At 48.5% G+C, this 22,471-nt stretch overlaps 1 protein-coding gene across 2 annotated transcripts in view; it reads left to right on the forward strand.

Annotated features, from left to right (window-relative positions):
* Positions 1-21,955, forward strand: part of RNF4 (ring finger protein 4) — a 46,765-nt gene extending 24,810 nt beyond the window's left edge. The window contains exons 3-8 of one of the 2 annotated variants that reach the window (XM_009447228.5): positions 3,181-3,295; positions 6,839-6,918; positions 18,056-18,065; positions 18,538-18,697; positions 19,183-19,231; positions 19,771-21,953. In XM_009447228.5, coding sequence (XP_009445503.2) covers positions 3,181-3,295; positions 6,839-6,918; positions 18,056-18,065; positions 18,538-18,697; positions 19,183-19,231; positions 19,771-19,920 — 564 coding nt within the window. In that variant the 3' untranslated portion in view covers positions 19,921-21,953. Of the gene's footprint in view, positions 1-3,180; positions 3,296-6,838; positions 6,919-18,055; positions 18,066-18,537; positions 18,698-19,182; positions 19,232-19,770 lie in introns of both variants that reach the window. The other variant, NM_001251909.4, reaches the window with a different exon arrangement.
* Positions 21,956-22,471: the final 516 nt, after the last annotated feature.

Below are 22,471 nucleotides of genomic sequence, written 5' to 3' on the forward strand. Positions count from 1 at the left end.
TTCATTTATTTATTATTATTATTTTGAGACAGAGTCTTGCTCTGTTGCCCAGGCTGGAGTGCAGTGGATGCAATATTGGCTCACTGCAACCTCTGCTGCCCGGGTTCAAGCGATTCTCCTGCCTCAGCCTCCCGAGTAGCTGGGACTACAGGTGCATGCCACCGCGCCCAGCTACTTTTTGTGTTATTAGTAGAGACGGGGTTTCAGCATCTTGGCCAGGCTGGTCTTGAACTCCTGACCTCGTGATCCACGAGAATGGGGTAAATATTAAAGAGTCCTAAGTGTTTGAAATGCTTGTTTTCTGGTGCTGTAAAGAAATGGCATTTGAACGTAAATTTAATTTTTTTTTAGCAAGGCCCTTTTTATACTTTCTGCAGAAAGGGTACACTCACCAGTAGTTTTGCCATGAGAATACATTGAATAAAGGAGACAGGGTTATTTATAACTTGATGTGTTTACTCTGCTGCTGTGTCCGGTTTTTATTGGCTGGAACAGGACCTCACATTCTGTATTTGTCCCAATTGGCTAGCAACTTAGAACTTTTTTTTTTTTTTTTTGAGACGGAGTCTCACTCTGTCGCCCAGGCTGGAGTGCAGTAGCATGATCTCGGGCTCACTGCAAGCTCCACCTCCCGGGTTCACACCATTCTCCTGCCGCGGCCTCCCAAGTAGCTGGGACTACAGGTGCCCGCCACCACGCCTGGCTAATTTTTTTTGTATTTTTTAGTAGAGACGGGGTTTCTACGTGTTAGCCAGGATGGTCTCGATCTTCTGACCTTGTGATACGCCCGCCTCAGCCTCCCAAAGTGCTGGGATTACAGGCGTGCGCCACCACACCTGGCCAGAACTTTTGAAAAGAGGCAAAGGCAGAGGAGAATAAAGGAAGGAGGAAGTAACTTGTGGAATGCTGAAAAAGGTAAAAATAACCTTTAAATAAGGAAGAGGAACAGGCTATGACCTAATGCTTGCTTGGACTGATATAAGCATGCCAGGGCAAATATTTAGGCTAAATTGTGGGAGCTAAGAATATAAAGTACATTGATTTCTTTATTATGGCTAGCAGATATTTAAGAATGTTAGTACAGGTCTTTGAATAAATTTTGCTTTTAAGAGAAGTTACTATTTATTTCTAATTAGATGGGGAGGAAAGTCTTTGAAGAGGAACCTCTACTTTACTTTTTACATAAGCAACCTGGTGGCTGCTGGGGAAACCCTTAAAACACTGGGCAGTAGAACTCCACTGAGGTTAGTGTCAGCTCCCTTGAGGCCAAGAGCAGCTGCTCACTTGGGAGTTTTCGCTGCTGTCGCTTGGCCTCTGGGCCCTCATGGGGCTGGTTCTGTGCTCCTTAGTTCGTGGGAAGTTACTAGACCGAGCTTCATTTCCAAAACATCTCAAGCTGCCGTTTGATAAGAGTAGCATTGGAACACAGAATCAGGCTTATCCCTGTTGCCTAGAGAGGGCTTGGCTGGATGGTGGGTGTTCCTGGATCTTGTATGAATCTCTCCTGCAATATCTGGTCCTTTCAGAGTTTCCTGGGACAGATTGACCCTAGTAAGGCTAAGGAATTGGGATAGTAGTAGCATCTTCCGTCTTTGCGCAGTACTTTACATACATGATCTCATTTAGACCTTATAACAGCTCTGCAAGGCTGGTACTGGTGAGGAACTTGAGACTTAGTAGTGCAGTACTTGCCCCAGGTTGTCCAGTGCAAAGGATAGCAGGACAGGGCACAGGGAGAAGAGCACAGAAACACCAGTGGGAATTACAAGGTGACAGGCTCTGTTGGGAAGCTCTTTTTTTTTTTTTTTTTTTTTTGGGGGGGTGAGATGGAGATTTACTCTTGTTGCCCAGGCTGGAGTGCAATGGCACAATCTCAGCTCACCGCATCCTCCACCTCCCAGGTTCAAGTGATTCTCCTGCCTCAGCCTCCCGAGTAGCTGGGATTACAGGCATGTGCCACCACGCCCAGCTAATTTTGTATTTTTAGTAGAGACGGGTTTCACCGTGTTGCCCAGGCTGATCTTGAACTCCTGACCTCTGGTGATCCGCCTGCCTCTGCCTCCCAAAGTGCTGAGATTACAGGCCTGAGCCACTGCGCCTGGCCAGCTCTGTCTCCTGATTAAGGTGGAGGATATTCTCAGCTTGTCTTTTGGGACCAGGCAGACCAGAAATGCTGGAGCATATTGGCAAACCAGCAGCCTAAGGATTTGGAAGAAAGGCTGGTCAGAGTGTCAGTTCCATATCAACCAGCTGAGAGCCTGAACTTTCTGGAAGACATGGCTCTTGGGTAGCCACTGGGAACAGGCTTAAAACAGCTTTGGTTCTTTGAGTTCTTTGTGGGGAGTGATTGTCTGGTGTGAATCACAGTTGATAGTGCCCTGAAAGGTTCAAGGCCACATTTCCCAGGGGAAGATAAGCTTTCCACAATGTATAGAAACTCAGAAAACTCCAAGTTCTTTATGCTAAGAAACAAAAAGGGCTCAGAAAGGCTGAACACAAAGTCAAGGAAGAGAAATTGATAACTTTTGGTTAAAGGGAAGGGTTTCCAGCCTTTTGGCCAGGGCATCCACTACCAAGTCCAAATCCTGACTTGGCCTCAAGCTTTTGTAAAGGGATGCATCGTGTCCCTTTTGACCTGCTGATAGTTTTTTTGAGATGGAGTCTCACACTGTCACCCGGGCTAGAGTACAGTGACACGATCTCGCCTCACTGCAACCTCTGCCTCCCAGGTTCAAGTGATTCTCCTGCCTCAGCCTCTGGAGTAGCTGGGATTACAGGTGCCTGCCACCACGCCCAGCTAACTTTTGTATTTTCAGTAGTGATGGGGCTTCACCATGTTGGCCAGGCTGACCTTGAACTCCTCACCTCATGATTCGCCCACCTCAGCCTCCCAAAGTGCTGGGATTACAGGCGTGAGCCACCATGCCCAGCCGACCTGCTGATAGTTTGATAAAACAGAAGTTTTACTTTCTGGAATTTCTACTCATTGTATGTTTTGGATGGTTTCTCTCTCCGTAAGCATTCAGTATTCTTGAATCTCAAGTTTTGAAAGGAGCCCTAACTTCAAGTCTACTCGCTGGCTTCTTAATGAAGTGAACCATTTCTATTGCCCGTTTAGTTCTTCCTGAAACCCTGACATTCTGGTGTTCATGTGACTCTTCTTTCCCCCTTGCTACTCAGAGAAAGCGTCGTGGTGGAGCAATAAATTCTAGACAAGCCCAGAAGCGAACTCGGGAAGCAACCTCCACCCCCGAGATCTCCTTGGAAGCAGAACCCATAGAACTCGTGGAAACTGGTAAGATTGCCAGGGACACTACAACTGTGGGGTGTTAAAGTGGAGAGAGAACACTGTACCAGGGTGAGCTAGTAGAAGGTGCTTTCAGTGTCTTTAGAAGGCCTGTGCAGTCTCACACTCACCATGTACAACTCAAAGCTTCACAGATTCTGAAATAGCTTCTCAACTGGGCTAATTGTTCAACTCTGGTAATGTGCAGCAGTGGGGTAGGACCCATTTTTTAAAAAATCTAGCACAAACGAGATAGCCCACCTTTTCTATCTGAAACTGCATCCCCAATTGCTGGACCTTGTAAAGTACTTCGCTTTCCTCTTCTGTTTTTCATTAGGACATGAAATCACCCAAGAAGGCAAACTTGTCCACAGAGCTCCCTGTGTTGGAGCTTGGTATAGGCAGAGGCCAGGTTGGATTTCCCCTTTCTGCCTGCTCAAGAAGTGGTTGATGGCTGGCCTAAGTCCCTTTGCTCTGCATATATTGTTTTTATAACTAGGATACCTGCAAACTGGCATTTTATTTTTATTTATTTATTTATTTATTTTTGAGATAGAGTCTTGCTCTGTCGCCCAAGCTAGAGTGTAGTGGTGCAATCTCGGCTCACTGCAAGCTCCACATCCTGGGTTCACGCCATTCTCCTGCCTCAGACTCCCAAGTAGCTGGGACTATAGGCACCTGCCACCACACCCGGCTAATTTTTTGTATTTTTAGTAGAGACAGGGTTTCACCATGTTAGCCAGGATGGTCTCAATCTCCTGACTTTGTGATCCGCCCGTCTCGGCCTCCCAAAGTGCTGGTATTACAGGCGTGAGCCACTGCACCCGGCCATGCAAACTCAACGTTTTAAACAGAAGAAACTTAGTGCAAGATAAATTTCATGGGCCCCCCAGGAGAAATGAAGTTCTCTATATGGTCTCTGAGTTTCACTTCTACAAATGAGTTCTTGAAAGCCTTGACTTGAGGCTAGGATCCTGGCTCTAGACCAAAAAGGAACGAACTGCTTTCCGTCATGGCACTTGTCATCCTCTAGGCAGTCTTACCCCTGTGTGTACTTAGGGCTGCCCATTAGAGCACTGTTTTGTTTTTGTTTCTGTTTGAGACAGAGTTTCGTTCTGTCACCCAGGTTGGAGTGCAATCGCGTGATCTCGGCTCACTGCAACCTCTGCCTCCCAGGTTTAAGCAAGTCTCCTGCCTCAGCTTCCCGAGTAGCTGGGATCATAGGCGCCCACCACCACACCCGGCTAAATTTTTTTTGTATTTTTAGTAGAGACGAGGTTTCACCATGTCAGTCAGGCTGATCTCGAACTCCTGACCTCAGATTATCCACGTGCCTTGGCCTCCCAAAGTGCTGGGATTACAGGCCTGAGCCACCCGCCTGGCCTAGAGCACTGTTTTTGTAAGAGCCCAGAATTGTGTTCACCAGAAAGAGAATGGTTCAATAAATTGTTGTATATCAGTATATTGGCTGTTGGACAGCCCTTCTTTTTAATAAAGAATGCAATAATTTTATATAAATTATATTGTATATCTAAGATTATCACGGTTTTTATTCTTGTGAAACTTTATGATACAAGAAAATAAAACAGGCCAGCCAGATTGCTTGAGCCCAGGAGTACCAGACCAGCCTGGACAACATAGTGAGACCCTGTCTCTATAAATAAAAAAATTAGCCAAGTGTGGGAGGCTGAGGTAGGAGGATCACTTGAGCCTGGAACATTGAGGCTGCAGTGAGCCGTGATCGTGCCACTGCATTCTAGCCTGGGCAACAGCAAGACCCCACCTAAAAAATAAATAAAAGAAGTTACGTTGGGTTGGGCGCCATGGCTGGCTCCTATAATCCCAGCACTTTGGGAGGCCGAGGCGTGCAGATCACCTGAGGTCAGGAGTTCAAGACCAGCCTGGCCAACATGGCGAAACCCCATCTCTACTAAAAATGCAAAAATTAGACGGGCGTGGTGGCGGGCGCCTGTAATCCCAGCTACTTGGGAGGTTGATGCAGGAGAATCACTTGCACCTGGGAGGTAGAGGTTGCAGTGAGCCGAGATCGTGCCACTGCACTCCTGCCTGGACGACAGAGCGAGACTCTGTCTCAAAAAAAAAAAGTTAAATGCATTACAAGACACTTTCCCCAAATATTAGACCAATACTGTTTCTTAAAAAACTTCATTTAGTGTTTTGTTGTTGTTGTTGTTTGTTTGTTTTTGAGATGGAGTTTTGCTCTTGTCGCCCAGGCTGGGGTGCAGTGGCGTGATCTTTGCATCCCGGGGTTCAAGCAATTCTCCTGCCTCAGCCTCCCGAGTAGCTGGGATTACAGGCATGTGCCACCACACCTCGCTAATTTTGTATTTTTAGTAGAAACGGAGTTTCTCCATGTTGGTCAGGCTGGTCTCGAACTCTAAACCTCAGGTGATCCGCCCACCTCAGCCTCCCAAAGTGCTGGTATTACAGGTGTGAACCACTGTGCCTGGCGCATTCAGTGCTTTTTAATATTAATATTAATAGTAATCAGAAATAAAAATGGTTGTGCGTCATTTTTTACTTTATATAAATGGAAGTTGTACATTAACTGTTTGGTCCATGTCCTTCTCACCTTTATCCTATGCACATGTAGACATCACAGTATACCCTAAGGGCTGAAAGGCAAGCTTCACAACAGATGCAACCCATTTTGTATGTTGAGGTTCTAGCTATCAGTATATATCACTGTTATTCTCCATCCAACTAGGGAGACAAACTTGAGAGATAAATGGAAATTAAAAGTTTGTCCTTGGCCGGGCACGGTGGCTCACGCCTGTAATCCCAACACTTTGGAAGACTGAAGCGGGTGGATCACAAGGTCAGGAGTTCAAGACCAGCCTGGCCAAGATGGTGAAACCCCATCTCTACTAAAAATACAAACAAAATTAGCCAGGCATGCTGCCAGGCGCCTGTAATCCCAACTACTCGGGAGGCTGAGACAGAGAATTGCTTGAACCCAGGAGGCGGAGGTTGCAGTGAGCCAAGATCGCACCACTGCACTCCAGCCTTGGCGACAGAGCGAGACTCTGTCTCAAAAAAAAAAAAAAAGAATTTGCCCTAGATTAACCTATGAAGTTACTAAGCTAAGCCTGACTTTTGGTCCTTGGGCCAAGTGAGAGTGGTCAGCTTCACCTGCTGGGAGGAGCAGAGGTTTCAGGCTGGTCCATCCCAAAGAGAAAGGCCCGGGGCTGGGCATGCACGGTGCGTTCTCCCAGATGGGGCACAGAGGCATAGCCGTGTGGAAGTGGGATGCCATGGAATAGAGGTATGCACATGCGCACACATACATAACCCCCCAGGTACATTTGTAAAAACCATACCTCCCCACTCAGAGCAGAATTCTGGAAGGGTGGTTACTGGCTTTCCCTCCTGAGGGAGGTGTTGGTCCTGGTGCTCTTTGCAGTGTATACTTCAGGATTGTTTTAGTTTGGGGTAAGCCTATATTACATTAGCAGTCATACTAAAGTGTAGAGGGATACAACCTTACTTTCCTCTTAATCTTAATGCTTGTTGAAATACTTTCTTTTGAAGCTGGAGATGAAATTGTGGACCTCACTTGTGAATCTTTAGAGCCTGTGGTGGTTGATCTGACTCACAATGACTCTGTTGTGGTAAGTGTTGGAGTGTGAGAGTCGGCTGTTTCTTGGGTATGGGTCCCTGGCCAGTGCCAGCATCTGACAGCCTTGGTCACAGACTCCAAGTCAAGGTTACAGCTTATGCTAAAGAAGTTCATGCATCTTGTGGAATTGAGCTTTTAGAAAGAAAATAAACAGTAACAATAATAATAACAAAGAAGTTCATGCATTCAGTGACGAGAGCCCAAAATGAAAAATGTTTCTGGAAAATCATTTGTTATAGCCTTGTCGCCTATGGAGTAGGTCTGTGTAACCTGACCTTGCCACACCTGGGCACAAAAGTGGTTTGGGGAGAATCTCAAGGCCCCCACATCTGTCTTCAGTCTCTGATTCCACAGTTTACACCAGCTGTGTGACCTTGGGCATGTGACTTAGCCTCATTCACTTTCCATGAAATGGGGACAGGTCACTCATGTCAGCAGGGCATGGTGTAAGACATCTTACAACAGATGCCGTGTTTGAGTGCCTGACACCTAGAATGGTGCCCAGTCACTGTGAGTGTATGCCCTCCCAACTGAAAGGAAAGGGAACGTTGGCTCAGCACTGCCCATGGGAAATCTCTCAAGTTCCAAAAGTGCCTGCTGCTTAGCATGGCCTCAGGGGATGCAGGCTCCCTGCATTGCCACCTGATGCCTGCTGCATCCTGATGCCAGGGAGGCTGGAGCCCAGGAGGCTGCCTGTGTCCCTGTCTCATGGCACCGGTTACAGACTGCAGGGGACGTGTGTATACGTGTCCTGCCTGCCAGGAGGGAGGCCTTGTCTGGTCAGAGGACACACGGAGAAGCTATTTCTGATAGACCTGTTTCATGGTGCATGCAGGTCTGGGAATCTGGTCAGCATCTTAAGGGCAGGTTTGCCTCTGGAAGATGCCACTTGAGTGTTTTCTGACAGTGTGCTCGGAACACAGGTCGGGGTGGGGGCACACTTGGCAGCATTGGCAGTGGGGTGGTAAGTGCTGCTGAGGAGGACTGTGGGGTGTGGGGGCTGCTAGTAGCTGAGTCTTCGCCTTGGCCCTGGGCTCACTGGTGTTGGGGTTATCCTGTTTGGCTGATGCCTGGGTATCTGAATAGGGATACCCCATAGGTGTTGCTTCTTAGCTGTGCTGAGAACTTCAGAATAGGGTTACACTGAGAAGTTTCAAGACTTCAATGCAAAGAAAAGGGCAGGGATGGAGAACCATCTGAGATAAGCAGCAGTGGGTTTAGTTGTACATGGTCCCTGCTTAGGTCTCATTACTGTGTTTTCTGAGGTACACACACACATATGACTTTGCTTATCGTCCCTATGTGCTCCATGGAGTTCTGGAAAGATAACTAATTTGGTATGTTAGCTGACAGCTACAGCACAGTCACTGATTTTTTTCCCTCTTTCTTTTTCCCAGCTGACACCTTGGTTTCACCAGTTGCTAATTAAAGCTGGAGAGTGGTGTCTGCAGAAGTTTTTTTGTTTTTTGTTTTTCTTGAATACTCAGTGTTCACCACAGTCTTCTTGGCCTTCTCTCTGCCAGACCCTGAGGAGAGAGCTAGGATTTTGACTGCAGGAAGACAATGATTGATTGGCTTTTGTTGGCTGACAAACCAACATCATTTCCCCTTTCACACTTGTGTTTTCTTTTGCTTTAGAAACAGGGTCTCAGGCTGGGCGCGGTGGCTCACGCCTGTAATCTCAGCACTTTGGGAGGCCGAGGTGGGCGGACCACGAGGTCAGGAGTTTGACATCAGCCTGGCCAACATGGTGAAACCCTGTCTCTACTAAAAATACAAAAATTATGCGGACGCCTGTAGTCCCAGCTACTCAGGAGGCTAAGGCAGGAGAATCGCTTGAACCCAGGAATCAGAGGTTGCAGTGAGCCGAGATCACGCCACTGCACTCCAGCCCGGGCAACAGAGTGAGACTCCATCTCAAAAAAAAAATATATATATACAAAAATTAGCCAGGCATGATGATGCATACCTGTAATCCCAGCTACTCGGGAGGCTAAGGCAGGAGAATTACTTGAACCCAGGAGGCGGAGGTTGCAGTGAGCAGAGATCGCGCCACTGCACTCAAGCCTGGGCGACAGAGCAAGACTCTGTCTCAAAAAAAAAAAAAAAAGCAAAGAAAAGAAACAGGGTCTCACTCTGTTGCCCAGGCTAGAGAGCAGTGGCATGATCATACCTTACTGCAGCCTCCAACCCCTGAGCTTAAGTGATTCTCCCACATTATCCTCCTGAGTAGCTGAGACTACAGGTGCATGCCACCATACCCTACTAAATTTGGGTCGGGTGGTGGTGGTGATTTTTTAATATTTTTGTAGAGACAGGGTCTCACTGTGATGCCCAGGCTGGTCTTGAACTCCTGGGCTCAAGCAGTCACCCACCGCAGCCTCCCAAAGCACTAGGATTACAGGTGTGAGCCACCACACTGGCCAGCTTTGTTTTGTTTTGATGACTAAGCTGCTCTTGCTAAAAGGGCTTCCTCTCTGAACTTCCCTACCTTTCTTCTGTTTCCCTGGGCTAGGGCTCCATGTTAGCAGTCCTACTCCCAATTAACCTGGGGCTGTCTGGTTAACCTTTATAAGATCTGCAGTCATTGGGAGACCCGGGGACCAGGAATATTGGTGTTGAGGGAGCTACCCTGGAAAGTGGATGGGTGGCCAGAGGGAAAGCTGATAGGTAAAAGGGAGACGCTCCTGGCTTGGGAAGCAGGAGTCCTAGGTTCTGGTCTGTCAGATCTACTGGTCAGTTTGATCAGTGGATTTATCTCACACTGTCCTCAGTGTTCTCAGCCACAAAATAACTGCTTTGGACTTGATAGCTCTTGCTAATCATTCTCTACTTATTTTTGATTTTAATAAGTCCAAGTGCCAGTTTATGGATTTACACTGAGACATATACTTGAGTTTGGAATTCTGCCTCTGAGCAGATCTGTTTGGGAGGCCTCTAATGCTATTCACTGAGGATAAGGGGCATCTATAGATGGATCGTGTGTTAAGGGTGACCCTAGACTGCACCTGCAGGAGAGTATAAAATGGATAAATGTATTCATTCTGGAAGTGGGGTAACCTTCCTTACCAGTTCCGCCAGGACCTGTCGAATAGTTTGAGTGCACTGCTTTAGCTCCAGTAGCTCTGTACCTGTAATATAGGAATCCCTGGATACCAGGATCCAGAGGTAGCCGTCAGAACATCAGGGCACCCTCTAAACTTTGTGCCTGTGGTCCCAGCTACTGGGAAGGCTGAGCAAGGAGGATTACTTGAGCTCAGGAGTTCAAGGCAAGCCTGGGCAACATAGTGAGACCCTGTCTTCTTCAAAAAAGAAAAAAAGACTGGAAACTTTGCATACAGGTGTGCACATTCTTCCAACTTTCGAAGGAATTCAAAGCCCCTGAAAAATGAAGGGAAATGAAAAATGCGGTAAGATGCAGTGAGAGACTTTGTTCATCTCGTTTGATTAGTTTCCCTCAAAATGAACTTTCATTTTTGGCATTGCATAGCCTAGAAAAGGCATCACCGCTGTGTCCCGAGGTGTGAGTGTCTTTGATTTTTACTGGATAAATGCCAGACTTTTCTAAAGAGGGAGCAGTTCACATTCATGCCAGTGTTTGAGGTTCTCCACATCCTCATGGCCACTTTTAGCCATTCTGATGCTTGTCCAGTGGTGTCTCATTGTGGTTTTAATTTGTGCTTTTTGATTACAAATAGGATCAAACAACTTTTCATGTTTATTTTTCTCCTTTGTGAAGTGCCTGTTTAAAACTTCTTTGTTTTATAGCTTTTTTTTTTTTTTTTTTTTTTGAGACGGAGTCTTGCACTGTTACCCAGGCTGGAGTGCAGTGGCGCGATCTCGGCTCACTGTAAGCTCTGCCCCCTGGGTTCACGCCATTCTCCTGCCTCAGCCTCCAGAGTAGCTGGGACTACAGGTACCCGCCACCATGCCCGGCTCATTTTTTGTATATATATATATATTTTTTTTTAGTAGAGACAGGGTTTCACCGTGTTAGCCAGGATGGTCTCGATCTCCTGACCTCATGATCCACCCGCCTTGGCCTCCCAAAGTGGGATTACAGGCATGAGCCACCGCGCCTGGCTTTTTTTTTTTTTTTTTTTTTGAGACAGAGTCTCACTCTGTCACCCAGGCTGGAGTTCAGTGGCACGATCTCAGTTCACTCAGTTCACCTCCGCCTCCCAGGTTCAAGCAATTCTCCTGCCTCAGCCTATTGAGTAGCTGGGACTACAGGCATGCACCACCATGCCAGGCTAATTTTTTATATTTTTAGTAGAGATGGGGTTTCACCATGTTGCCCAGGCTGTTCTTGAACTCCTGACCTCAGGTGATCCACTCGCCTTGGCCTCCCAAAGTGCTGAGATTATAAGCATGAGCCGCTGCACCTGGCTGTTACATAGCTTTTTTTATACAACTTTCGTATATAAACTTTTTTCATCATAAATAGGACTTTTCACTTTAGTACCTAGCTCATCCCAGTAGCTTTTCCAGAACTGCTGTCTTCACCACAAAGCTCCCTATGTTCTCCCAATGCAAACCTGAGTGTTTTTAGCATTTTAACTTTCCTCACAGAGAAGACATCGTGGAGCGGATAAATAGATTTGCAGGCATTTCTGTGTCTTCTCCAATGCTGTCTGAAATAATTTTCTCCACCACTTCTTTCAAGTTATTTGTCTGCATCTCTCTTTTTTTTTTTTTTTTTTTTTTTGAGATGGAGTCTCACTCTGTTGCCCAAGCTGGAGTACAGTGGTGCGATCTCGGCTCACTGCCAGCTCCGCCTCCTGGGTTCACACCATTCTCCTGCCTCAGCCTCCAGAGTAGCTGGGACTACAGGTGCCCACCACCACACCCGGCTAATTTTTTGTATTTTTAGTAGAGACGGGGTTTCACCATGTTAGCCAGGATGGTCTTGATCTCCTGACCTTGTGATCCGCCCACCTCGGCCTCCTAAAGTGCTGGGATTATAGGTGTGAGCCACTGCGCCCGGCCTTGGGTCATGATTTCCATCATCTTAGACCTGTTGGTGCTGAGGTTTTCTCTAACCATTGGTAGTCTAGACATCAACATGAGCTTCAATCATGGTCTGCCTTTTTTTTTTTTTTTTTTTTTTTGAGACGGTTTCTCACTGTCACTCAGGCTAGAATGCAGTAGCATGATCTCAGCTCACTGCAGCCTCTGCCTCCTGGGTAGCTGGGACTATAGGCATGCACCACCACGCCCAGCTAATTTTTGTATTTTTTGTAGAGACAGGATTTTGCCATGTTGTCCAGGCTGGTCTCGAACTCCTGACCTCAAGTGATCCACCCGGGTGGTCTGCCATTTTTAAATCACACAACACATTTTGTCATGGGTAAGACCCATGCATGGAAGCTAGGCAGTTTTTGCCCTGAACATCTTGAACAGTCAGCTTGAGTTTTCTGCAAATCAGCAAGCCTTCAAACATAACCCTTGAGGCCATCAGATACAATTTTGGTTCCTTGAGTCCTATAAACTTTTTAAATCGTTGAAAAAATTGAACTAGAACAAAGCAAACCATTAGTTGTTTTCTTTTTCCCCCCTGAGACAGAGTCTCGCTCTGTCGCCCACGCTGGAGTGCAGTGGCACAGTCTTGGCTCACTGCAACCTCCATCTCCAGGGTGCCAGCGATTCCCATGTCTCAGCCTCCTGAGTAGCTGGGATTACAGGTACACGCCACCACGGCCAGCGAATTTTTGTATTTTTAGGAGAGACGGTTTTGCCATGTTGACCAGGCTGGTCTCGAACTCCTGGCCTCAAGTGATATACCTGACTCAGCCTCCCAAAGTGCTAGGATTACAGACGTGAGCCACCATGTCCAGCCTCCTTGGTTGCTTTTTAACAGCAAATAATAATTTTTTTTTTCCATGTTGTGTGCTTTCTCCAAATTTGTTTTTTTTTCTTCTTCTTCTTCTTCTTTTTTTTTCCCTTGAAACAGGGTCTCACTTTGTTACCCAGGCTGGAGTGCAGTGGTGCCATCACAGCTCACTGCAGCCTGTACCTTCTGGGCTCAATTGAGCTTCCTGCCTCAGCCTCCTAAGTAGCTGGGACTATAGGGGTATGTCACCATCCCTGGCTGATTTTTTATATTTTTTTGGAGAGACAAGGTCTTACCGTATTGCCCAGGGTGGTCTCAAACTCCTGGGCTCAAGTGATCCTCCCATCTTGGTTTCCCAAAGTGCTGGGATTGTAGTTGTGAGCCACTGAGCCTGACCTTGGGTCACTTTTCATGAGCATTTTCAGTATGCCAGTCTCTGCTCTGGCTAGAAGCAATGCAGTGGTAGAAAAGAGACTGGCAACTCTCTTTAAGGAATCGAGATTTTTTAAGGGGAAGGTTATTGAAAATGTTACTTAGGCTGTTTTTCTTAAATTTCCAAAGATTGTCTCTTAGTAAGGTTGATTTTTCTGGAATCTTTTTTTGGTCTGTTTCTATAATGTATTAATAAGTCACACTATTTGTGTTTTATTCTGTATCCTGCCTGGTTTTCCATTAATGAGACTCTGTAGAAAGGATACTTGATAAAGGCTTTTCTGGAAGGAAGGAAGGAAGGAAGAGGGAGGGAGGGAAGGAGGGATGGAGGGACAGAACCCTGTAGATCTCTGGGTGTAAAGGACACAGGAGGCACACTGTTGGAATAAGTGAGCCAGCCCAATTCCATAGAAAGAAAGAAGAGCTCAGACAAGCCCAAACATCATATCCAGGAATTAGCCAAGATGGGTTGGCTACTCAACTACAATGTGATTGTCCGCACCAGCCTTCCCGACTTTCCTGCCAGTGCTCCAAGTAACAGGCATCAGTAACTGCATGATGTGTGTAGCTGTTGGACATTGAGTAGCCTTTTGTGTGCACAGTGCTTGGAGATGGCTGTTTTTCCAGTGGAGCAATGTGCAGTGCTGTGAGCTGTAAAGTTGTCTAAAGCAAGTGTGTCTTGGTGCCCTTGGCTGGGTGAATATTCCTAGAAATGCCAGGGGCCAGCCTGAGTGCACGGGACCCAGTGATTCCTATACTTGCTTCTTTCATGCAGAGGTGTTCTGAGGCTCACCTGTGCTTTTAGAAGCACAAAGGGGCTTCGAGTGACCAATCAGATGTGCCTGCTGCAGGTCCACTCGTCTCTAAATGCTCTGACCTGTGGACTGTTGTCCATAGTTGAGAAGAAGCTAGAGTAAAATAAAATGTGTGAGTGAGTGAATCTTTTTCTTTTTTTTTTTCTTTTCTCTTTTTGAGACAGGGTGTTGCTCTGTTGCCCAGGCTGGAAGGCAGGGGCCCGATCTCAGCTCACTGTAGCCTCAACCTCCCAGGTTGAAGAGATCCTCCTGCCTCAGCCCCAGGAGTACTGGGACTACAGGTACACACTGCCATGCCCAGCTTATTTTTTGTATTGACGGGATCTCGCCGTGTTGCCCAGGATGGTCTCAACCTCCTGAGCTCAAGTGATTCATCCCGCCTTGGCCTCCCAGGGTGCTGGGATTGCAGATATGGGACACCATGCCCAGCCGAGGAAGTGTGAATTTCTGATCTTGGGCTAGCTTACCACAGTACTAATTAAACTATTCAGTTCAGGGGATTAGTTAATTGTTGTTATTTCAGTTTTGGTTTTTCACTTATCTTAAAAGCCTCTCAAATAGATTAGAGGCCCCAGAGCTTGTGTTACACCTCTATCCATCTCTCAACTCATCTGGTAGGCATTTATGAAGCGCTGGTACTCTTCCCTCTGCATCTATCTTCTGTGCTGGGCAAGTACTGTGCCACCTGCAGGGCCATAGCTGTGATTTAGGTTCATTACAGAGTTCTTCAGATGTCTGCAGGGATTCTGGAATTTGATGTGACTCGGCCACTGGGTGGAGGGAACACCAGTGATCAATACTGTATTGTCCACCAGCTGAGAGGCCAGGCTGTGGTGGTTGGTTTTGTTTTTTTGTTTGTTTGGTTTTTGTTTTGTTTTGTTTTTTGTTTTTGTTTTGTTTTGTTTTTTGTTTTTGAGACGGAATTTCACTCTTGTTGCCCAGGCTGGAGTGCAATGGTGCAATCTCGGCTCACCACAACCTCCGCCTCCCAGGTTCAAGTGAGTCTCCTGCCTCAGCCTCCTGAGTAGCTGGGATTACAGACATGAGCCACCACACGCCCAGCTAATTTTGTGTTTTTAGTAGAGGCGGGGTTTCTCCATGTTGGTCAGGCTGGTCTCAAACTCCCGACCTCGGGTGATCTGCCCGCCTCTGCCTCCCAGAGTGCTGGGATTACAGGCATGAGCCACTGCCCCAGGCCTTTTTTTTTTTTTTTTTTTTAAGACAGTTTCACTATTGTCGCCTAGGCTGGAGTACAATGGCACGATCTCAGCTCACTGCAGCCTCCACCTCCCGGGCTCAAGTGATTCTCCTGCCTCAGCCTCCCAAGTAGCTGGGATTACAGGTGCCCACCACCACACCCGGCTAATTTTTGTAGTTTTAGTAGAGACAGGGTTTCACCATGTTGGCCAGGCTGGTCTCAAGCTCCCGACCTCAGGTGTTCTGCCTGCCTCCGCCTCCCAAAATGCTGGGATTACAGGCATGAGCCACCAGGCCCGCACTTTTCTTTTTTTCTTTTTGAGACAGTTTCGCTATTGTTGTCTAGGCTGGAGCGCAATGGCGTGACCTCGGCTCACTGCCCCCTCCACCTCCTAGGTTCAAGTGATTCTCCTGCCTCAGGCTCCCAAGTAGTTGGGACTACAGCCACGCGCCACCACACACAGCTAATTTTTGTAGTTTTAGTAGAGACAGGGTTTCACCATGTTGGTCAGGCTGGTCTCGAACTCCTGACCTCGAGTGATCCGCCCGTCTCGGCCTCCCAAAGTGCTGAGATTCCAGGTGTGAGCTACCGCGCCCAGCCTGTGGTGTCGTTCTTATACTGAAGACTCATCTGGAAGCTGTTTTTCTCTCATTAAAAGTGGGGACAGTCAGAATTGTTACCAGTGAGGAAACACTCTGGCCACCCTGTTCTTATGCACCCCAGTAGTTGTGTGTGTATCACCTGCTGCTTGCCAGCAGCCCCTGGGCTCAGTGCTCAGGACAGGCCTCAGTTTGGTACCATCCACAGGCAAGCTGGGTATGACACAGGAGACCATAAAGACTCAGTACGCACACTGTCATGGCTGGGGCACTGGGAGTGTCATACCCTTTCCGGGTGTCCACACCTAATTGGTGGGTCATCTTGGCAGAGGGTGGGGGCATGTTGGAGCTGTAGAAAGCTGGGGTCATTTCTAGCCACAGAAGAATTTGCTTTTGCTCCCAGCTAAACCCAAGGCTTTCCCCAAGGGCCAGCACTGTTACCAGAGCCTCCTTTTCTAGATTTCATGCGGACAGTACATTGTGCCGGCCCTGGTAAGTTTGGTCCTGATGGTGAGGTTGACTGATTGTCCCCAGATTTCCCTTTTCACCGTCTGCAGTCTCCTCTAAGAGGAAAGGGGAGCACTTTGCAGTGGCTCCACGTGTGTGGATTATATTCTCTCATCCTCAAATCAAAGACCTTTATACTCAGTCCTACATCCTTCCTGCATGGCCGTTTGTGTATGTCAGGATACCATTTGGGAAACAAAATCCACTCTAATTATTCCTAAGCTTAGTGGATTTTAACATGGAAGGAGAAGCCTAAATCAGCAGTCTCTGGGCTGGGTCTCCAGGAATAACTCTTGACCTCAAAGCATTGACCCACCTAGGGAGCTGCTGTGTCTGCTCCACGAAGAAGGTCTGGAGGCGGCATCCACCCCCTGCACTCACATCTTTGGGTTCATATAGACAGTACTGCAGACCCTTTCTAGGGAGGAGAGGCCTGGGCTCAAGACATAGCAGCCTCTGCCAGAAGTGTTTCTTCAGGATGCAGCTGTGCCTGCCAGTGCCAACACCCTCAGCAGCTCAAATCGGCCTCCATCCCCTGCCCTGCCAGTAGCATGAGTGTGTCTGAGGGAACTCGGTTCACGTCTAGGATCCTGGCTGCACAGGAGTCAGAGTAGAGGATTAGAGCTTCTTGTCACTGTAGGGCAGGATGTCCTGCCCAGGGGACAGGCAGGGTGAGGTGAGCAGTAAGGCTTTGGTGGTGAGAACTTTCCTGAAGCAGCCCCTCCTACGTGCTGAGCAAGAGGGAAAGGGCGTTCCACTGGCTCCCCTAGATGGGTAAGAGCACTTGGCCAGAAGGTGGGAGGAACCACGTTTGAAACTGTTGGAGCAGAAATTGTCTAGATGTAAGTTCTGAGCTGGCACGTGAGAGGCTTGTCAGGTTCTTAGGCCCCCAGGACACAGAATTGGATTGTGTTCAATCCTTGGTGTGTGTCACACACATTGGTCATGCATAGCCTGCTTTTCTCTGTTAGTTACTTGTAACAACCTACTGAGCAATGCAAATCCTCCTCCACATGAAGGCTCCACCTTGGCAGTGGCCTACATTGGTCGTGTCAGCTTGAGAGAGCATCATGCCCCTAGTGCTGTCTAAATGTTCACTGCCTCACGTAACCCTCACAACAGCACAGTCAGATGTGGGCTCTGGTGACTCTGTGCTTCAGAAGAGAAAGCTGCAGCCCCCAGATAGTAAGTAAGGTCCCCAGGTCTTGCAGTCAGCACATGGTGTGGCTGTGGCAGCCCCCAGATAGTAAGGTCCCCAGGTCTTGCAGTCAGCACATGGTGTGGCTGTGGCAGCCCCCAGATAGTAAGGTCCCCAGGTCTTGCAGTCAGCACATGGTGTGGCTGTGGCAGCCCCCAGATAGTAAGTAAGGTCCCCAGGTCTTGCAGTCAGCACATGGTGTGGCTGTGGCAGCCCCCAGATAGTAAGTAAGGTCCCCAGGTCTTGCAGTCAGCACATGGTGTGGCTGTGGCTGTGGCTGTGTTCACGCTCCAGGAGACTCCACTAAACACCCAGCAGGGAGAGACACAGCACATCAGCTGGGAGGTGGAGTGACCTGGGAAGTGGGCTTGACTGACTGGGAGAGGTGCACAGATCCTCTGTGGGTGGGAGGAGGGTGGGGCCTCTGCTGCTCACCAGAGGGTTCCACAGAGGGTGTCACATGTCAAAAAAAAGAAATGCCTTCATTTATCACTTATATCAAACTGATTGCTTCTTTCTCTTTTGTTTTTCTCCTTCTGTTTACAAGATTGTTGACGGTGAGTGGTTTCGTTTCCTTTTTCACTGGGTTTGGAGAGGAAACTGGCATAGGTGAGAGCCGCGGTGCTGCAGGTCTTGCCAGACCATCCCCAAGGGCTTGGAGCGCTCCAAGCAGGAATATGCCTTCGCAGATGCTGTGGTCAGACCCGCACAGCCAGTCCCCCTTGTGCCTGCTGAAGAAACTTCACCACTATCATTGAGCACTGAGCTATAGTCCTTTCTTGTGGCCTACCAGATTTTGGAGAAGGCTGGTAGCTCACAGCAGGGGCTGGGGGGTTTCTCCTGGGAAGATAAGATAGTGGCCTCCAGAGCTGGGCAGAACCTTCTGGGTTATAGCTGAGCATGGCAGCAGTTTGTCTCTGGGGGTCCCAGGCAGGGAAGGAAGAGGGTCTTAAGAGGCGTCAGGATGGGAGTGGTGAGGATGGTAAGAGTAGAGAGCCTCCAACCTGAAAATGTGACCTCTTACCTTAGAAAGAAGAAGACCAAGGAGGAATGCTAGGAGGCTGCCCCAGGACCATGCTGACAGCTGTGTGGTGAGCAGTGACGATGAGGAGTTGTCCAGGGACAGAGACGTATATGTGACTACCCATACTCCCAGAAACGCCAGGGATGAGGGCGCTACAGGCCTCAGGTACCAACGTGCCCCCAGCTCTGCTGCCGCCATGCTAGGATGTGGGGCCCGGGCATGGGAATACTTTTCAGCAAATCTGTGAGCCCTTGGCCCTGGAAGGGCTTGCCCAAGCCTCTACCCAGCATCTGGATACAGTTGGAACTGGGTCCAGAACTGAGTCCAGCTATTCCCACTGTAACCAGAGGATGCCAAGCGCTGACACAGTGTGTGCAGACAGTCCCAGTGGCCCCAGACAGGGATCCTGGGGCTGGTAGGGGCCTGGGGGAGGGCAGGGTGACTCAGGTTGTGTGCACCTTCTCATGTTCACCCTGCCACATGCCCTTGGGGCAGTTGGCTTTCCTGAAAGTCTCTCGGATGCCCGCGCTAAGGCAGAGTCAGGACGCCAGGGACGGGACTCTTGTAGGGGACAGGGGCCACTCACATGACAGGGTATAATAAAATGTTTGCGTTGACTGAAAAACTAACATGAAGCACTGTGCTCTTAGGCCCTCGGGTACTGTCAGTTGTCCCATCTGCATGGACGGATACTCAGAGGTAAGTAAACCAAGCTGTATCTTCCATGCTTCTGGTTTCTAAACTTCACTGAAAGAATTGGATGAGACAGGATCTTCCCCCTCGGTGGGATTGGACACCCCTACTCACAGTCATGCCTGGGCTGTCACTTATTGCAGATCTGCCTGTGAGGGGAGAATGTGCCAGTTTCTCCTTGGACCCTACAACTTTCACCTTCAGCCCCTGTACTCCTGTATGCCCTGAGCTTCTGGGTGCAAATGCGTCCTCCTTTTTTGTCCCCCATCCTGGCTCTAACTGAAAGCTGCTAGTGTTTACTGGGGTCTCTCATAACCCTCTTGGGCTGTCACACTGTTGAGATGCCATGGCCCCTGCCTCCTGCTCTCCAGCTGAGAGAGACCACAGCAGACACAGTTAGCTCTCCAGACCCCTCCCTGTTGCAGCCTGGCCCTTGCTTTCCTTTAATCAGTCATCTTAGGCATAGGTGGGTGGGATTCTCTGGGGACCATGGCTGCTCTGGGACAAGGGCAAACTCGGAGGCTCTTCTTTTTAATGCCTTCTAGATCGTGCAGAATGGACGTCTCATCGTTTCCACAGAATGCGGCCATGTCTTCTGTAGCCAGTGCCTCCGTGATTCCCTGAAGAATGCTAATACTTGCCCAACTTGTAGGAAAAAGATCAACCACAAACGGTACCACCCCATTTATATATGAAGTATTCAGAGCCCCCCAGGAGAGACGGATGGACAGACAGACAGCCAGGTTCTCCAGTGGTATCTGCCTCCATTTTCCTGAGATCAAAAAGACTGTTTCGAAACCAACGTCTGATATGTAAACTGCTCTTTTGTTTCCAACCCCTTCCTTTTGTTATCTCCAGTTTGATGCTATGGCGCTGGACCCAGGGCCCTCCCAGGCCATCTCTGTTCCTCTGGGGTGGTCCAGTTCTAGAGTGGGAGAAAGGGAGTCAGGCACATTGGGAATCGTGGTTCCAGTCTGGTTGCAGAATCTGCACATTTGCCAAGAAGTTTTCCCTGTTTGGAAAGTTTGCCCCAGCTTTCCCAGGCACACCACCTTTTGTCCCAAGTGTCTGCCAGTCGACCAATCTGCCTGCCACACATTGACCAAACCAGACCCGGTTCACCCAGCTCGAGGATCCCAGGTTCAAGAGTGGCCCCTTGAGGCCCTGGAAAGACCAATCACTGGACTTCTTCCCTTGAGAGTCAGAGGTCACCCGTGATTCTGCCTGCACCTTATCATTGATCTGCAGTGATTTCTGCAAATCAAGAGAAACTCTGCAGGGCACTCCCCTGTTTCCTAAGAACGAAAAAGTGCAATAAAGGCCATTCGTTACCTACTTTTCAGCAGCCCACAAGATGTAGCACTATTAGTGTCCCCCTCAGAGGCTTAATGTTGCCTGTGGAGCAGTGCCCATCCCAGCCCGTTTCTGCCCACCAGTTGTTCTCAGGAACCTTACCCATGCTCCAGCGTCCTTCACCTGGCACAGGACATGCAAGATAAATAGGGCAGGCACGTGTTTGGGTGTCCTCTCTTTTCTGATAAAATCCATCCCGTGTTTGCCACACGCCCTCCAGTTCTCAGTTCCCACTGCCTAACGTCTGCCCCCGTGTAGATACTGAGAGGTGGTGGCAGTAATTGTGGCCTTATCAGCCGCTCAGTTCCAGGCTTTTGCCCAGGTCACTGTTGCCCCATGTTCGGAGAACCTGGCCCACCTGCCTTGGCTTTCTTATCCTTCCCAACCCCGTGCCGTTTATTTCAGAAGCTCCCTGGCCACTGGGCTTGGATGCTTCGGGCTTCTGTCTGCTCCATAGGTTTTGACTGGTGAAACAGGGGCCCAGATGACAACCTCTCCTTCGCTCCACAGGTACATGGGAGCCTCAGGTTCTCTCAGGGGCAGCAAAGTGGCCCAAGCTGCCCCTGACAGCACAGGGCCTGGGGGTGGCTAACGAGAGAGGCCTTACAGTGCCAGCCTGCCTCCTCTTCCACTGTCGTCCTTCCTCAGAGGGCCTCACGCCAAACAAACGGCCTTTTCGTGTGAAACATCTTCAGGGTGGGAAAGGGGCCACTTCTGGCTTTGTTAGCAATAACTGACCTTCAGTTTACCCTTCTGAAGGAGCAGGGACTCAGCACAGAATTCACTTTAGACGGGGCTGAAGGAGTGTCCCTCCTCTATGTGAAAAGAAAATTGTTTTATTCTTCATTCTGACTTTTTAACTGTTCGGCTCACTTCCAGTTAGTTTGAATGAAAATAATAATTTTCTACTTGGAGTTGAAGAGGGCAGAATCCGCAGCTCTCATCATTGTGATGTGTAGCGTGTCTGCCCTCTGACTGGACATCATTGCCATTAACTTTCTTCTGGGCATCACGGCAATGTCACGATGCCCAGACTTGGAGCAAGGCAACCTTGGAGTCAGTCCACTCATAAAATATGGTAACACCCATTTTAAAATTTAAGTTTTGTCCTTAAAGACAACTTCAGTGGTTAATTATAAAAGTTGTGTTACTTCGTCCTAAATTAAATTGATAGATTTAAAAATGTGTTTTGTTTCTACTATTCAGAAACTGCGAACTAGGGAAAGGTTGGTATGAAAAAATGTCTTTCCTTTTTTCAATGTACATAGTTCAACTCTTTCTTTGTTACATTTAAACTATATCCATGGATATCAGTCTGCTTTGGACTCCTCTGCTAGTGTTACAGATGGAAATAAAACCATTAATTTGAACCAAATATCTTTTACACATTCATTTGCTCTTTGGAATCAGTTTCCCCCGTTTGCCAAGGTGTGGGGTTCTTATCTGCCTCACGTTGAGTGTATTTTGCATTGGTGTGTGTTCAGGAAGTTTCCATGTCCTAAATCCAGCAAGCATGTGAGAGGCTGTTCTTGGAGCACAGCCACAAGCCCAAGCCCTGGAGTCCCTAAGAGAGCAGAGTCTACTCTGAGAGGCAAGGTTGACCAAGGAGCTGTCTGCTCAGCTCGGCCAGTCTCTCAGAGGTGCTGGGGGTGCTGCTCTGAGTGGGATGGACTGAGATTGCCCTGGAAACCTTGCACTGCAGCGCCCCCCTTTGCCCCTGACCACCTAGATACAAAATTTGCCCTCTGAGTGGGAGTCAGCACTGGGAGTGCGTGGATATGCCAGCCACTGCCACAGGCGAGCAGTGCCAGCAAAGCCACAAGGAGGGAATGGGCTTGGCAGTGTGGCCAAGCTCTCCCTTTGCCTCTGCCCTCTGTACCTATCCAGCTGTCC

The sequence above is a fragment of the Pan troglodytes genome, chromosome 3 (assembly GCF_028858775.2).
Source record: "Pan troglodytes isolate AG18354 chromosome 3, NHGRI_mPanTro3-v2.0_pri, whole genome shotgun sequence".
Lineage (NCBI taxonomy): Eukaryota > Metazoa > Chordata > Mammalia > Primates > Hominidae > Pan > Pan troglodytes.